This window comes from Haliotis rufescens, unplaced genomic scaffold, assembly GCF_023055435.1.
Source record: "Haliotis rufescens isolate VD_foot unplaced genomic scaffold, xgHalRufe1.0.p SCAF_20, whole genome shotgun sequence".
NCBI classification, from domain to species: domain Eukaryota; kingdom Metazoa; phylum Mollusca; class Gastropoda; order Lepetellida; family Haliotidae; genus Haliotis; species Haliotis rufescens.
The window spans coordinates 20,518,703-20,536,801 of NW_025963891.1; the positions used below are offsets into that span (position 1 = coordinate 20,518,703).

Here is an 18,099-nt window from a genome sequence, read left to right on the forward strand (position 1 = left end):
CCAGACACTGATCGAGGCCCCTGGTTATTGTAGGACACCGGGTAACTCTTTATACAGTACAGTAGTAAGTCACCAATGGTGCTGTCTCGCTGTACAGAACAACCACAACAGAAGGCACTGTATACACGTGAGCAGTTTCGACTGTGGCAGCTAGCGTTTAGGAAATGCATTGAATGATACAATGGTAATTATGGCGGAGGGAATTGTACAGGATTTATAAAGTGATATTGCGTTAGCACCCCCTTTAATTCTTGTGGCCAAGTCAAATAAAAATAGGAAAACCTTCCATATTGTATACTCTTAAACTATATAGTGTCATGTTTTCAGATTAGTCCCAATTCACCTTGCCCGTGTTCACCTTGTGTGTGTGTGTGTGTGTGTGTGTGTGTGTTTAAACTATTGCCGCAGTTTAACATGAATACCCCTCCCTGACACAGTATACTGACTCTGAGCCGACCAGATTGTTTTAGCCCCTTATGCTGAGCGCCAGATAGGGTAACAACAAGAACCATCTTTTAACATCTTTTGGTATGATGTGACCGGGGATCGAACCCCGGACCTTCGCTTTCACAGCGGACGCTCTACCACTAGACCACGGAGGCGGTCTTTTTTGAAAGAGTATATATGCGGAAATACGTTTAACTTTGAAATATGCAAGTATGACGAGACAACACACTATTCATACAGGACATTCCGTCGTTCCCTGTAATGACATATAGAAAAAAAACTAATTTAAACGATGAGGTGAATGCGGTAACCGCAGCTTGAGTTCATGACACACATGTGGTAGTTATAATGGATGGGTGTGTGCAACTCGAGTCGTGTTTTGACTCCATGTGGAAAGTTCGATTTTCGAGCTTCTCGCAATTTAATTTTCCTATGTATGATTTCATTAAATAGGTGAGCTTTCCAAATGGTTTGTGTGTAAATTGATTAAGAAAGTTCCGTTCTTAATCGTCGACAGCAGTATCTGAACATTGCCAGTTTTCCTGGAATATGCGTAAGATAATTATCATAATGTTATCCTCAAACGTATGGTCTAATTTGTTCTCTTATCTCTGACAACAGTACATAAACATTGCAAGTCAAAACGGCAAATGCCTACACATGTTTTCAACTTACTCAGTGCTCGCCCTTCGAGGCAATCTTTATCAAAGGGAAGCTACTCTAGTCTCTACGACGGCAAAATGAAACACGGTACAATTTAGGCCAAATTCAACTGTTATAAACTCGGGAAGGACACACACACACACACACACACACACACACCTCAAAGGCGCTTAGGTCCATAGGCACAGATATGGATGTATATATGCCAACTGTATTCGCTAAAGTGCTTCGCTTATTTCTCCAGGGCAATGTTGCTGCACATGTAAAAGACTCCAGTTAGCTGGAAAGGCAACAGATCCCGATAGCGTCCTCGCTACATCTATTTGCCTACACGTGCGAGGAACTGGGTTTCTGTATCCTTCCATTATCTTGATAGTAATAAAACAAAACGTATACCAGTTATTAGTCAAGATTTGTCAATTCTGACTCGATCACCCATAGACGTGGTGACGCCATGTTTGTTTGCAAACACTGAAACTACGGAGTACCTCCCTGGCCTTTCATAAACATTCTGCACAGTAATTCGATAAAGAGTCAAACGTTATGAGAAACATACCCACTAATGGTACGTCTAGGCCTACATTTCTGCCTAGTTACATCAGCAACATATAGTTACAATTTATGATATATATCTCATTCGAAACGCTAAATTGATCCGTGGATATTTTAAAGATGTCCGGTAAATTGAGATTTTACTTATAAGGTCGATTGAAAGAGATCAAAGAAGTACTGAGGATGGTTAGAAAGGTCCAATAAACAATAGGCAAAGCTAGTTTACGCGTACGGGGTGTGTGAGGTAAACACAAATATCATTAGCTAAGATCAGGAAAATAAAGTTGTGATGTGCCAAATCATACAAGTAGAGGTGTGACATACCATCAGATCAGCTATAATCTTAACCAGGGAACGCTTTGATATTAAACTATCCACAGTGTCGAAAGACATGCACTCAAAGTAAATCGCGCGTTCAGCCAGTGACAGTTTTTGCTGTAGAGTTGCCTAAATGATGGTGATGTATTTGGCACGTGTCCTATCTTCCCGGAGCACCTGGTGCATGGTATGATATGGAAGTCTTCTGATGTTTACCTGGATGTCGATGGAATATATCTCATACATGTTAGATATAAACACATTTCAGGAAAGTAGCTCTGGTCGAGAACTAACGATTTGTTTCACATGTTGGTGTTTACAGTGGCTGTTATATCAACCACACAAAGTTGTCGGAGTTAGTATAAGTGAGAGTAAATATTTCTCTCCGTCGATCGCATCACCAATCTTGCACATTTTCGATGCTGAAGCCCATTTGAATTCGCCGTCCTTTCTTCGTGCATATTGTATGAAGATGATTTATACATTGTCCGTGGACATACGACCACTAGTGCATGGCACCCAGGAGGGTCACAGATGTTACCTTCAGCATGTTTGTTTTTTGTTTAAGGCCGAACACATTCCAGCTATATGACGTCGGTCTGTAAATGATCGAGTGTGGACCAGACAAGCCAGTGATTGACATCATGAGCATCGATCTGCGCATTTGGGATACGACAATGCAATCAACCAAGACTGCGAGTCTGACCAGTGACCACCCTACCCACATGGGAGTTGTACTCCTGTCTAGGAATAACTGTATAGAGGACTGCCCGTTCCATTAGTGCTTCACAATAATCTACATTCGTTACCACTCGCCCCTTTCCGTAACCCGCAAGAAGACTCGTCCCCCTATCGATGAATGTCATTTGCGAAAATACGACTTGTCCCGGAATAACACGAGCTGCTCAGGAATGAATAATACAATGAAGTCCTCATCGTTTACATAGGCTGGTTCCTCGCTTTCTCTACGCGTCTATCTTTTGTCACTCTCTTACCGAGAGTTCCATGCGACCAACATGGTACCTCTGCCACAGGCCAGCGCCATGTGACGATTCGTCACATCTTTCACAGTCCATTCAAGATATTGCATATGCTTTTCATCCGTTTCATGTTTGACAAGTCTACATATTTTCATAAACAAATTTCAAAGAATGGTTACGGTTCATTAAGAAAGTATCCTTGTACGTGAAAATCTACTTGTTTTTGAGTAGTTATCCTTTGTTGACATTGGTTGTACGGCTCCACGTGCTGTCATCGAAGCCCAACGGAGAGCTAGCGATACGGTCACTTTGATGTATAAATATTGTCATGCAACTCACTGTCGCAGTTTTAGTAGCATATCTATCTAATTATGCAAAACAATATGTAAAGCGCCCCCAAATACTTGTATTTGTCCGTTCTATACTGATTTCTGTAAAAAACGGGTTTGTTTACAAAGAAGAGAAAAGTCCGGTCACGTGATATGCAAATTAGCTTGTGGCAGCGGTGTTATGCTGAGTGACCAATGCGTCGGAATGTGATGAAGAGAAACCTAAGCTGGACCTCGTCTTTAATATCGCAAGTTGACGACGCGCAAAGGGAGCCGGGAGCCAGCTTAAGATGGAACCCAGCTAAGTCTACGCAAACACGTGACGTCACTGGTGTTACACGTCACAATTGTCACTATGAGCCATGACGTCACAATCACGACAAAGCTGTCTGCCCGTATGGTACTAACTTGTCACGCTCTTCGAGTTTTCCATCGTTTTGAACACCAAGATGCCCCCTAACTGGATTCTACCGGCTCGTACGAGGTAAGATTGTCTTGTTTTTAGCTGGGGGCAGTGGTATGGGCCAGTGGTTTAAGTTTTCGCTCGTCAAACCGAAGACCCGCTTCGAGTCCACACATGTGAACAACGTGTGAAGCATATTGTAGGTGTCCCCCGCCGTGATAATGCTTTAAGCGGCATTAAAACCCAACTCACTCACTCTCAAACCTGATGGTATCTGTCGTTGCATACAAAGCCAAATAAGGGCCTTTAATTGTCAAATTTTTACTTAGTTCTAACAACTAATCATTATTGGGACAGAATATCAACTCAACACTTTTTGAGTCATTATGTCAAAGTAAATGTAACGGGCAAAGGAAAGTGCATACTTGAAAAATAGATTTGACCAAAACATTAACACACGTTATCAAATCGTTACTTGACTGAAAACAGTCGCCGAAACTCTGCAAAGTTAAGGTCCAAACATTACTATGATATCCATATCGGATACATCATCCCCTAATAATCACTTTGGTTTGTTTCATTTTTAGCCATCTTCAAACATGGGTGTATACTTTCTTTTGCCCGACATTTAGCTTATCACAATAAAATTATTTTCATGGTGATATCTTTATACAAAGCGACTTTATGGTTACAAGATGACTTTATGCCATATGTCATCCCTCTTTTTATTAAACCCGCTCTGTTTCAGTACTACGACACTCTCGTCAGCTGACGTCACCTCCTACGTTTCTTTTCGTGGTGAGTATATTACACAGCAACCGACAACTGATGTTCATTTATGAATATTTGATGTATCTGAATTTTATGTTGGATGTCATTTCATATATATAATACCTCATCATTATGTAAACGTATTAAATAACTGATGGGAAATGTCCAATATCAGTCCCTCAGGATGTAAAAGGTCGAACATCTTGTTACGTTTGAAATAGTACACATGTGATTGTTTTCTTTCAGATGTCACGTGGTTTTGCCCAGGAAACATCTGTCTTATCACTCTCGCAATAACTGCAGGAATTGGTAGGTTATTTCTCTCTTCCTCCTCTTCTGAATCGTTTAGTACCTCAAAATCACACACTATCAAGATTTAACGCATTTCACAGTTTGTAAAGTTTCCCATTTTAATATTCACACTTTAATATTCTGTTTCAGCTGTGGTAGTCACTGTCTACGTCCTGTGGAAGGCTTTCATAAGGACACAGAAACCTGCATGGCGGACAAGCAACCGTCGTCTATCCCGCTGTGAACACGCCGAGATGGCAAGCATAGACATTCTCGATATTCTGCAGCCCAACTTCCAGCAGACAAAAACTCAAGCCATGATTTCTGAGAAAATGGACATGGAACGAGAACTGAAGTTCAATCCTGAATATTGTGTTGACAATGGTGTGAATTGGAGCGACGTGGTTGGGGATATGGCAGGGTTGGGGGCAGAGGTGGCCCCAGAGTATCAGCTGTGTGAGGAGGGGGAGTCACGTGTCACTGTGTGGGGACTGGAGGTGATTGAGGAGGAGGAGTAGATATGTGTTTGTATTTGTACATACCTGTAAATATGGAAAATGAAAATAATTGTGTACATTTTTAATTTTAAATCAAAATCAGTTTTGTAGTATTTTGTTTGAATATATTTGTGTTTAATTAAATGAATAACATAAAACCATTTCTTGTGTTCTTTCATTGATAACATTTCATGCTACATGCAGGATAAACATGTATACTAGCGGCACTTATTATCGTGGGTTCGAAAACCGGTCGGCCCTAATTATGTCGCTAGTTTTGTCAGCACCATACCCGTGCGTGTTGGTCTTAAAAAGTTGTAAACACATAAGATCTGCACCACATGAGGTTTCTCTTCAACATCACGCTGACACGCCGTGAAATAACTGGGAAAACCGTTCAAACCAAACTCACTCACTCACAAAACCCTTCCAGCCCACCAGCGAGTGTGTGATACCTGGGTTAAAGTTGATGTATCCGCTTCTAGACACTGGGGTTGATATATGTCCAAGGCCGCTGGTTATTGAAGGACACGGGGCTACTCTTTGTACAGTATGTATGCCTCAAAAGTAAGTCAAAAATGGTGGTGGTACAGAACAGCCCCAACAGAAGGCACAGTTTTGACTGTGGCAGCTAGCGTTAGGAAATGCATGGAATGAGACAATGTGTAATTTTGGCAGAGGGAATTGTACTGGACTTGAACATTGATGATGCGTCAGATGCACCCGCTTCAAATATTGTGGACACGTCAAATGAAAATAGGAAAACGTTCACAAATATACTCTTATACTCTTAGACAACAGACGTCAATGATGTACACAGCGTCGACATCGTCGCTGGTCACGTCTCATGTTTTCGGATGAGTTCCGATTCACTTTGCAATGCCTTGATAGGCGTGGTCGTGTCTGGTGACGTCGAAATGAACGTCAAGCCAATGTGTACATGAGACCTCATCACATATCTGGCGGTGGATCGGTTATAACTGAGCGAACCCCACTCCATATTGTGCAAGGAAGGGTCACATGGCAGAACTATCGGGACAACATACTGACACCCTTTACTGTCTCGTTTGCAAAAGCGTGGGGGTCGACCTGTTGTCTTTCACGTCAACGCCTGTGTTCACCGTGCACGAATCGTCAATGCTCACCTCCAGCAGCACAACATCCATAAAATACCCTGGCCAGAAATGAGCCTAGACCTTTCACCTCATTGAACACGTCATGGACATGATAGGGAGACGTGTGAGGCAACGTCATATGCTGCCGACTGCGTTGGTCGAACTTGGCCAGGTGTAGCAAGAGGAGTGGGACAGGATCCCTCAAATCGCATTTCGGAGATTCATACGCAGTTTGCGTCTTGGAGTGAATGAATGTTTGACAAATCGTAACGGAATAACGCACTACTGATCCAAAATCGTCCACTTTGAAATTTCCCATCTTATGCCTATCGTCCTTCAACATTGTTGGCGGTCATAACATCTGCTGTCATACTTCACTACCCCTTGTAATGCGTTACAAATTCGTTCATTACTACCATACAACTATTACGACAAACTAATACCTCTTACATTCTTGGCCATTTTACGTTATTTCAGCGTATCCCCTATTTTGTTTAGAGTTTATATGCGGAAATGCGTTAGATGTGTGCATGTATGACTGGTTGAAGCACTATTGGAAGACTTTTCTTACGGGACATTCCGTCGTTCCCAGTAATGACATATAGAGAGAAAAAACTATATTAAACGATGAGGGGAATGCGCTATCCTCAGCTTGAATTCATGATTCACATGTGGTAGTTACAACAGATTTTCTTATTCTTGGTAGGTGTGTGCAGCTCAACGTCGTGTTTTGACTCCATATGGAAAGTTCGATTCCATACAAAGTTATAAAAATATGGTGTGCTGTGGGATGGTAAATGTCCTGTGGTGGGAGTGAAGGCTATGAATATTACAAATACAGGACATTTATCAATCCAAAACACACCCGCGTGATAACCTCTCTAATTTATGACCATAAAAAATGAGTTTTCCAAATGGTTTGTGCGTAATATATTTAAGAAAATTCCGTTCTTAATAGTCGAAACTATAATTATCATCTATGAAAACAGTACCTAAACATTGCAAGTTTTCCTCGCATATGTGTAAAATAGTCATCATTATGTTATCCTCAAATTGTATCGTCTAATTTGTTCTCTTATCTCTCACAACAGTACATAATCATTGCAGGTCAAAACGGCAATCGCTTATCCATGATTTTCAACTTTGTCAGTGATCGCACTTCGATGCAATCCAATCCAATCCAGTCCTTTAGGGCTCAGTCACACATTCAGGAGTTTTACTGCCGTCCTTGATAGGACCATTTCCGATTAAAATTCATCAAAGTCTGATCAAGATCCTGTTATTCATGGCGGCGAGAAATTCACAAACAAACAGATATTTTTCAGGAAGCGTCCCTATTCAACCGTTTCCAGCCGAATTCGTCCCCATTCTCCCGTTCTCAATCCGAATTTGATCCGATTTGCATCTTCCGCATGGTAAAAATAGTGATTGATATCATGGCTTTACCAATAAACTAATATTAGGCCATGGCATTCGGACTGTAGGCAGATTAGTTTGGTTACCATATTTTCGTGGCACAAATTATTTTGTTGCAAAATTTTGCAGTATAAATTCATGACTTCCTGTGCAGCCATTCCCAACATCAGTTGCATATAATAAACACACATAATCGTTTACGTGGAGTACAGGGTATGACTAGTGTACGCACAAACCCTGCATATCTGCTTATGTCATGAGCAAATTAATTTCTACATCTCTGCCTAATTTCATATTTGCGTTAAGTCCATCAACAGCTCCACATGCACTCTGTGTTGAAAACATGGGAGTTGTACTCCTGTCTAGGAATAACTGTATAGAGGACTGCCCGTTCCATTAGGGAAACACAATAATCCACATTCGTTACCACTCGCCCCTTTCCGTAACTGCAAGAAGACTCGTCCCCCTATCGATGAATGTCATTTGCGAAAATACGGCTTGTCCAGGAATAACACGAGCTGGTCACGAATGAATAATACAATGACGTCCTCATCGTTCACGTGGGCTGGTTCCTCGCTTTCTCTACGCATCTATCTTTTGTTACTCTCCTACCCAGAGTTCCATGCGACAGCATGGTACCTCTGCCACAGGCCAGCGTCATGTGACGATTCGTCACATCTTTCACAGTCCATTCAAGATATTGCATATGCTTTTCATCCGTTACGTGTTTGACAAGTCTACATATTTTCATAAACAAATTTCAAAGAATGGTTACGTTTCATTAAGAAAGTATCCTTGTACGTGAAAATCTACTTGTTTTTGAGTAGTTATCCTTTGTTGACATTGGTTGTACGGCTCCACGTGCTGTCATCGAAGCCCAACGGAGAACTAGCGATACGGTCACTTTGATGTTTAAATATTGTCATGCAACTCACTGTCGCAGTTCTAGTAGCATATCTATCTAATTATGCAAAACAATATGTAAAGCGCCCCCAAATACTTGTATTTGTCCGTTCTATACTGATTTCTGAAAAAGCGCGTTTGTTTACAAACAAGAGAAAAGTCCGGTCACGTGATATGCAAATTAGCTTGTGGCAGCGGTGTTATGTTGAGTCACCACTGCGCCGGAGTGTGATGAAGAGGTGGAACCTAAGCTGGACCTCGTCTTTAATATCGCAAGTTGACGACGCGCAAAGGGAGCCGGGAGCCAGCTTAAGATGGAACCCAGCTAAATCTACGCAAACACGTGACGTCACTGGTGTTACACGTCACAATTGTCACTATGTTCAGTGACGTCACAATCACGACAAAGCTGTCTGCCCGTATGGTACTAACTTGTCACGCTCTTCGAGTTTTCCGTCGTTTTGAACACCAAGATGCCTCCTAACTGGATTCTACCGGCTCGTACGAGGTAAGATTGTCTTGATTTTGCTGGGGGCAGTGGTATGGGCAAGTGGTTTATGTTTTCGCTCGTCAAACCAAAGACCCGCTTCGAGTCCCCACATGGGTACAACGTGTGAAGCATATTGTAGGTGTCCCCCGCCGTGATATTGCTTGAAGCGGCATTAAAACCCAACTCACTCACTCTCAAACCTGATGGTATCTGTCGTTGCATATAAAGCCAAATAAGGGCCTTTGATTGTCACATTTTTATTTAGTTTTGATAACTTATCATTATTGGGACAGAATATCAACTCAACACTTTTGGGTCGTTATGTCAAAGTAAAAGTAACGGGCAAAGAAAAGTGCAAACTTGAAAAATAGATTTGACCAAAACATTAACACACGTTATCAAATCGTTACTTGACTCAAAACAGTCGCCGAAACTCTGCCAAGTTAAGGTCCAAACATTACTATGATATCCATATCGAATACATCATCCCCTATAATAATCACTTTGGTTTGTTTCATTTTTAGCCATCTTCAAACATGGGTGTATACTTTCTTTTGTCTGACATTTAGCTTATCACAATCATGGTGATATCTTTATTCAAAGCGACTTCATGGTTACAAGATGACTTTATGCCATATGTCATCCCTCTTTTTATTAAACCCGCTCTGTTTCAGTACTACGACACTCTCGTCAGCTGACGTCACCTCCTACGTTTCTTTTCGTGGTGAGTATATTGCACAGCAACCGACAACTGATGTTCATTTATGAATATTTGATGTATCTGAATTTTATGTTGGATGTCATTTCATATATATAATACCTCATCATTATGTAAACGTATTAAATAACTGATGGGAAATGTCCAATATCAGTCCCTCATGATGTAAAAGGTCGAACATCTTGTTACGTTTGAAATAGTACACATGTGATTGTTTTCTTTCAGATGTCACGTGGTTTTGCCCAGGAAACATCTGTCTTATCACTCTCGCAATAATTGCAGGAATTGGTAGGTTATTTCTCCCTTCCTCCTCTTCTGAATCGTTTAGTACCTCAAAATCACACACTATCAAGAATTAACGCATTTCACAGTTTGTAAAGTTTCCCATTTTAATATTCACACTTTAATATTCTGTTTCAGCTGTGGTAGTAACTGTCTACGTCCTGTGGAAGGCTTTCATAAGGACACAGAAACCTGCATGGCGGACAAGCAATTCTGCAGCCCAACTTCCAGCAGACAAAAACCCAAGCCATGATTTCTGAGAAAATGGACATGGAACGAGAACTGAAGTTCAATCCTGAATATTGTGTGGACAATGGTGTGAATTGGAGCGACGTGTTTGGGGATATGGCAGGGTTGGGGGCAGAGGTGGCCCCAGAGTATCAGCTGTGTGAGGAGGGGGAGTCACGTGTCACTGTGTGGGGACTGGAGGTGATTGAGGAGGAGGAGTAGATATATGTGTTTGTATTTGTACATACCTGTAAATATGGAAAATGAAAATAATTGTGTACATTTTTAATTTTAAATCAAAATCAGTTTTGTAGTATTTTGTTTGAATATATTTGTGTTTAATTAAATGAATAACATAAAACCATTTCTTGTGTTCATTCATTGATAAGATTTCATGCTACTTGGAGGATACACATGTATACTAGCGGCACCTATTATCGTGGGTTCGAAAACCGGTCGGCCCTAATTATGTCGCTAGTTTTGTCAGCACCATACCCGTGCGTTTGGGTCTTAAAAAAGTTGTAAACACATAAGATCTGCACCACATGAGGTTTCTCTTCAACATCACGCTGAGACGCCGTGAAATGACTGGGAAAACCGTTCAAACCAAACTCACTCACTCACAAAACCCTTCCAGCCCACCAGCGAGTGTGTCATACCTGGGTTAAAGTTGATGTATCCGCTTCTAGACACTGGGGTTGATATATGTCCAAGGCCGCTGGTTATTGAAGGACACGGGGCAACTCTTTGTACAGTATGTATGCCCCAAAGGTAAGTAAAAAATGGTGGTGGTACAGAACATCCCCAACAGAAGGCACAGTTTTGACTGTGGCAGCTAGCGTTTAGGAAATGCATGGAATGAGACAATGTGTGATTTTGGCAGAGGGAATTGTACTGGACTTGAACATTGATGATGCGTCAGATGCACCCGCTTCAATTATTGTGGACACGTCAAATGAAAATAGGAAAACGTTCACCAATATACTCTTAAAACACAGTTGGGGGTAATGGAATATAAATATTAATACCAGGTATTAGAACAAAGATAAGTGTTGACAACAAACATCCTATGCAAGAACAGATTTGTCTGTGAAACTTGACATCAGAACACATCCTATAGTTTGCACGTGCTACGCTGAGTAGCACCACACACGTTCGTAGGGCGTCATTCCTGATTTTGACGCTTTCAAGGAAGGTCGAGTAGTCTGTGGACCATTATTTATGTCAATCCTATTGACTTTATCATACAGTTGTGATTCACTTGATTACATTGAAAATTTCAATGTTTATCAGTTAACTTGCGATTCATCGTCTGCATCGCGCGGAGCGTCGAAGGCTATTGGCATGCTGGAATCTTACAGAAGTCAATACGCTCAATGTTAAGACTATGGCAATGGTACCACCAAACCCAAAATGTTGACGATCTTCCCCGTTCAGGGCGTCCCAGGTCAACGACAAGAATACGGGATCGATTGATCCGCAACCAGGCTCTAAGAAATTGAGCTCAAATGGTGAATCAAACAGTTACAAACTTTCGTCAGGCTACTGGAGTACGAGGTACGGGTCAGACGTTTAGAAATCGTCCACATGCAGCCCATCTCCATGCTCGACGGCCACGTGTTGTGCTGTCCCTCACCCCTTCTATATATAGACAACAGACGTCAATGATGTACACAACGTCGACATCGTCGCTGGTCACGTCTCATGTTTTCGGATGAGTCCCAATTCACTTTGCAATGCCTTGATAGGCGTGGTGGTGTCTGGTGACGTCGAAATGAGACCTCATCACATATCTGGCGGTGGGTCGGTTATAACTGAACGAACCCCACTCCATATTGTGCAAAGAAGGAGTCACTGGGCAGGACTATCGGGACAACATACTGACACCCTTTACTGTCTCGTTGGCAAAGGCGTGAGGGTCGACCTGTTGTCTTCCACGTCAACGCCCGTGTTCACCGTGCACGAATCGTCAATGCTCACCTCCAGCAGCATAACATCCATAAAATACCCTGGCCAGAAATAAGCCAAGACCTTTCCCTCATTGAACACGTCTTGGACATGATAGGGAGACGTGTGAGCCAACGTCATATGCTGCCGACCACGTTGGTCGAACTTGGCCAGGTGTAGCAAGAGGAGTGGGACAGGATCCCTCAAATTGCATTTCGGAGATTCATACGCAGTTTGCGTCTTGGAGAGAATGAATGTTTGACAAATCGTAACGGGATAACGCACTACTGATCCAAAATCGTCAACTTTGAAATTTCCCCACTTACCCCTGTCATCTTTCAAGATCGTTTGCGGTCATAACCTCTGCTGTCATACTTCACTACCCCTTGTAACGCATTACAAATTCGTTCATTACTACCATACAACTATTACGACAAACTTATACCTCTTACATTCTTGGACATTTTACATTATTTCTGTGTATCCGCTATTTTGTTTAGAGTATATATGCGGAAATACGTTCGATGTGTGCATGTATGACTGGTAAGAGCAGTATTGGAAGACTTTTCTTACGGGACATTCCGTCGTTCCCAGTAATGGCATATAGAGAGAAAAAAGCTATATTAATGGATGAGGGGAATGCGGTAACCGCAGCTTGAATTCATGATACACATGTGGTAATTACAACAGATTCTCTTTTTCTTGTTGGTGTGTGCAGCTCGACGTCGTGTTTTGACTCCATATGGAAAGTTCGATTCCATACAAAGTTATACAAATAGGGTGTGCTGTGGGATGGTAAATGTCCTGTGGTGGGAGTGAAGGAGATGAATATTACCAATACAGGACATTTATCAATCCAAAACACACCCGCGTGATAACCTCTCTTATTTATGACCATAAAAAATGAGTTTTCCAAATGGTTTGTGCTTAAAATAGTTAAGAAAATTCCGTTCTTAATCGTCGAAACTGTAATTATCATCTATGACAACAGTACCTAAACATTGCCAGTTTTTCTGGCATATGTGTAAAAAAGTCATCATTATGTTATCCTCAAATTGTATCGTCTAATTTGTTCTCTTATCTCTCACAACAGTACATAATCATTGCAGGTCAAAACGGCAATCGCTTATCCATGATTTTCAACTTTGTCAGTGATCGCACTTCGAGGCATTCCAATCCAATCCAATCGTCACCTATTCAGGATTTTTACTGCCGTCCTTGATAGGACCATTCCCGATTAAAATTCATCAAAGTCTGATCAAGATCCTGTTATTCATGGCGGCGAGAAATTCACAAACAAACAGATATTTTTTTAGGAAGCGTCCCGATTCAACCGTTTCCAGCCGAATTCGTCCCCATTCTCCCGTTCTCAATCCGAATTTGATCCGATTTGCATCTTCCGCATGGTAAAAATAGTGATTGATATCATGGCTTTACCAATAAACTAATATTAGGCCATGGCATTCGGACTGTAGGCAGATTAGTTTGGTTACCATATTTTCGTGGCACAAATTATTTTGTTGCAAAATTTTGCAGTATAAATTCATGACTTCCTGTGCAGCCATTCCCAACATCAGTTGCATATAATAAACACACATAATCGTTTACGTGGAGTACAGGGTATGACTAGTGTACGCACAAACCCTGCATATCTGCTTATGTCATGAGCAAATTAATTTCTACATCTCTGCCTAATTTCATATTTGCGTTAAGTCCATCAACAGCTCCACATGCACTCTGTGTTGAAAACATGGGAGTTGTACTCCTGTCTAGGAATAACTGTATAGAGGACTGCCCGTTCCATTAGGGAAACACAATAATCCACATTCGTTACCACTCGCCCCTTTCCGTAACTGCAAGAAGACTCGTCCCCCTATCGATGAATGTCATTTGCGAAAATACGGCTTGTCCAGGAATAACACGAGCTGGTCACGAATGAATAATACAATGACGTCCTCATCGTTCACGTGGGCTGGTTCCTCGCTTTCTCTACGCATCTATCTTTTGTTACTCTCCTACCCAGAGTTCCATGCGACAACATGGTACCTCTGCCACAGGCCAGCGTCATGTGACGATTCGTCACATCTTTCACAGTCCATTCAAGATATTGCATATGCTTTTCATCCGTTACGTGTTTGACAAGTCTACATATTTTCATAAACAAATTTCAAAGAATGGTTACGTTTCATTAAGAAAGTATCCTTGTACGTGAAAATCTCCTTGTTTTTGCGTAGTTATCCTTTGTTGACATTGGTTGTACGGCTCCACGTGCTGTCATCGAAGCCCAACGGAGAACTAGCGATACGGTCACTTTGATGTATAAATATTGTCATGCAACTCACTGTCGCAGTTCTAGTAGCATATCTATATAATTATGCAAAACAATATGTAAAGCGCCCCCAAATACTTGTATTTGTCCGTTCTATACTGATTTCTGAAAAAGCGCGTTTGTTTACAAACAAGAAAAAAGTCCGGTCACGTGATATGCAAATTAGCTTGTGGCAGCGGTGTTATGCTGAGTCACCACTGCGTCGGAATGTGATGAAGAGAAACCTAAGCTGGACCTCGTCTTTAATATCGCAAGTTGACGACGCGAAAAGGGAGCCGGGAGCCAGCTTAAGATGGAACCCAGCTTAATCTACGCAAACACGTGACGTCACTGGTGTTACACATCACAATTGTCACTATGTGCCATGACGTCACAATCACGACAAAGCTGTCTGCCCGTATGGTACTAACTTGTCACGCTCTTCGAGTTTTCCGTCGTTTTGAACACCAAGATGCCTCCTAACTGGATTCTACCGGCTCGTACGAGGTAAGATTGTCTTGTTTTTGCTGGGGACAGTGGTATGGGCCAGTGGTTTAAGTTTTCGCTCGTCAAACCGAAGACCCGCTTCGAGTCCCCACATGGGTACAACGTGTGAAGCATATTGTAGGTGTCCCCCGCCCTGATATTGCTTGAAGCGGCATTAAAACCCAACTCACTCACTCAGCCCTGATGGTATCAGTCGTTGCATATAAATCCAAATAAGGGCCTTTAATTGTCATATTTTTACTTAGTTTTGATAACTAATCGTTACTGGGACAGAATATCAACTCAACACTTTTGGGTCATTATGTCAAAGTAAAAGTAACGGGCAAAGGAAAGTGCAAACTTAAATAGTGAAAAATAGATTTGACCAAAACATTAACACACGTTATCAAATCGTTACATGGCTGAAAACAGTCGCCGAAACTCTGCAAAGTTAAGGTCCAAACATTACTATGATATCCATATCGAATACATCATCCCCTAATAATCACTTTGGTTTGTTTCATTTTTAGCCATCTTTAAACATGGGTGTATACTTTCTTTTGCCCGACATTTAGCTTATCACAATAAAATTATTTTCATGATGATATCTTTATTCAAAACGACTTTATGGTTACAAGATGACTATATGCCATATGTCATCCCTCTTTTTATTAAACTCGCTCTGTTTCAGTACTACGACACTCTCGTCAGCTGACGTCACCTCCTACGTTTCTTTTCGTGGTGAGTATATTACACAGCAACCGACATTTGATGTTCATTTATGAATATTTGATGTATCTGAATTTTATGTTGGATGTCATTTCATATATATAATACCTCATCGTTATGTAAACGTATTAAATAACTGATGGGAAATGTCCAATATCAGTCCCTCATGATGTAAAAGGTCGAACATCTTGTTACGTTTGAAATAGTACACATGTGATTGTTTTCTTTCAGATGTCACGTGCTTTTGCCCAGGAAACATCTGTCTTATCACTCTCGCAATAACTGCAGGAATTGGTAGGTTATTTCTCTCTTCCTCCTCTTCTGAATCGTTTAGCACCTCAAAATCACACACTATCAAGATTTAACGCATTTCACAGTTTGTAAAGTTTCCCATTTTAATAATCACACTTTAATATTCTGTTTCAGCTGTGGTAGTCACTGTCTACGTCCTGTGGAAGGCTTTCATAAGGACACAGAAACCTGCATGGCGGAGAAGCAACCGTCGTCTATCCCGCTGTGAACACGCCGAGATGGCAAGCATAGACATTCTCGATATTCTGCAGCCCAACTTCCAGCAGACAAAAACCCAAGCCATGATTTCTGAGAAAATGGACATGGAACGAGAACTGAAGTTCAATCCTGAATATTGTGTGGACAATGGTGTGAATTGGAGCGACGTGGTTGGGGATATGGCAGGGTTGGGGGCAGAGGTGGCCACAGAGTATCAGCTGTGTGAGGAGGGGGAGTCACGTGTCACTGTGTGGGGACTGGAGGTGATTGAGGAGGAGGAGTAGATATGTGTTTGTATTTGTACATACCTGTAAATATGGAAAATGAAAATAATTGTGTACATTTTTAATTTTAAATCAAAATCACTTTTGTATTATTTTGTTTGCATATATTTGTGTTTAATTAAATGAATAACATAAAACCATTTCTTGTGTTCTTTCATTGATAACATTTCATGCTACATGCAGGATAAACATGTATACTGGCGGCACTTATTATCGTGGGTTCGAAAACCGGTCGGCCCTAATTATGTCGCTAGTTTTGTCAGCACCATACCCGTGCGTGTGGGTCTTAAAAAGTTGTAAACGCATAAGATCTGCACCACATGAGGTTTCTCTACCACATCACGCTGACACGCCGTGAAATGACTGGGAAAACCGTTCAAACCAAACTCACTCACTCACAGAACCCTTCCAGCCCACCAGCGAGTATGTGATACCTGGGTTAAAGTTGATGTATCCGCTTCTAGACACTGGGGTTGATATATGTCCAAGGCCGCTGGTTATTGAAGGACACGGGGCAACTCTTTGTACAGTATGTATGCCCCAAAAGTAAGTAAAAAATGGTGGTGGTACAGAACAGCCCCAACAGAAGGCACAGTTTTCACTGTGGCAGCTAGTGTTTAGGAAATGCATGGAATGAGACAATGTGTGATTTTGGCAGAGGGAATTGTACTGGACTTGAACATTGATGATGCGTCAGATGCACCCGCTTCAAATATTGTGGACACGTCAAATGAAAATAGGAAAACGTTCACAAATATACTCTTAAAACACAGTTGGGGGTAATGGAATATACATATTAATACCAAGTATTAGAACAAAGATAAGTGTTGCCGACAAACATCCTATGCAAGAACGGATTTGTCTGTGAAACTTGACATCAGAACACATCCTATAGTTTGCACGTGCTACACGGAGTAGCACCACACACGTTCGTAGGGCGTCATTCCTGATTTTGACGCTTTCAAGGAAGGTCGAGTGGTCTCTGTGGACCATTATTTATGTCAATCATATTGATTCTTATCATACAGTTGTGATTCACTTGATTACATTGAAAATTTCAATGTTTGTCAGTTAACTTGCGATTCATCGTCTGCATCGCGCGGAGCGTCGAAGGCTATTGGCATGCTGGAATCTTACAGAAGTCAATACGTTCAATGTTAAGACTATGGCAATGGTACCACCAAACCCAAAATGTTGACGATCTTCCCCGTTCAGGGCGTCCCAGGTCAACGACAAGAATACGGGATCGATTGATCCGCAACCAGGCTCTAAGAAATTGAGCTCAAAGGGTGAATCAAACAGCTACAAACTTTCGTCAGGCTACTGAAATACGAGGTACGGGTCAGGCGATTAGAAATCGTCTACATGCAGCTCATCTCCATACTCGACGGCCACGTGTTGTGCCGCCCCTCACCCCTTCTATATATAGACA

At 41.6% G+C, this 18,099-nt stretch overlaps 1 protein-coding gene across 1 annotated transcript; it reads left to right on the forward strand.

Annotated features, from left to right (window-relative positions):
* The first annotated feature begins 9,061 nt into the window (after positions 1–9,061).
* LOC125382656 lies at positions 9,062–16,667 on the forward strand. The gene is made up of 4 exons (XM_048400721.1): positions 9,062–9,193; positions 9,850–9,899; positions 10,119–10,181; positions 16,300–16,667. Exons 1-4 carry the CDS (start codon positions 9,159–9,161, stop codon positions 16,665–16,667), a joined length of 516 nt encoding a protein of 171 aa, XP_048256678.1. The 5' UTR covers positions 9,062–9,158.
* The last annotated feature ends 1,432 nt before the right edge of the window (positions 16,668–18,099 follow it).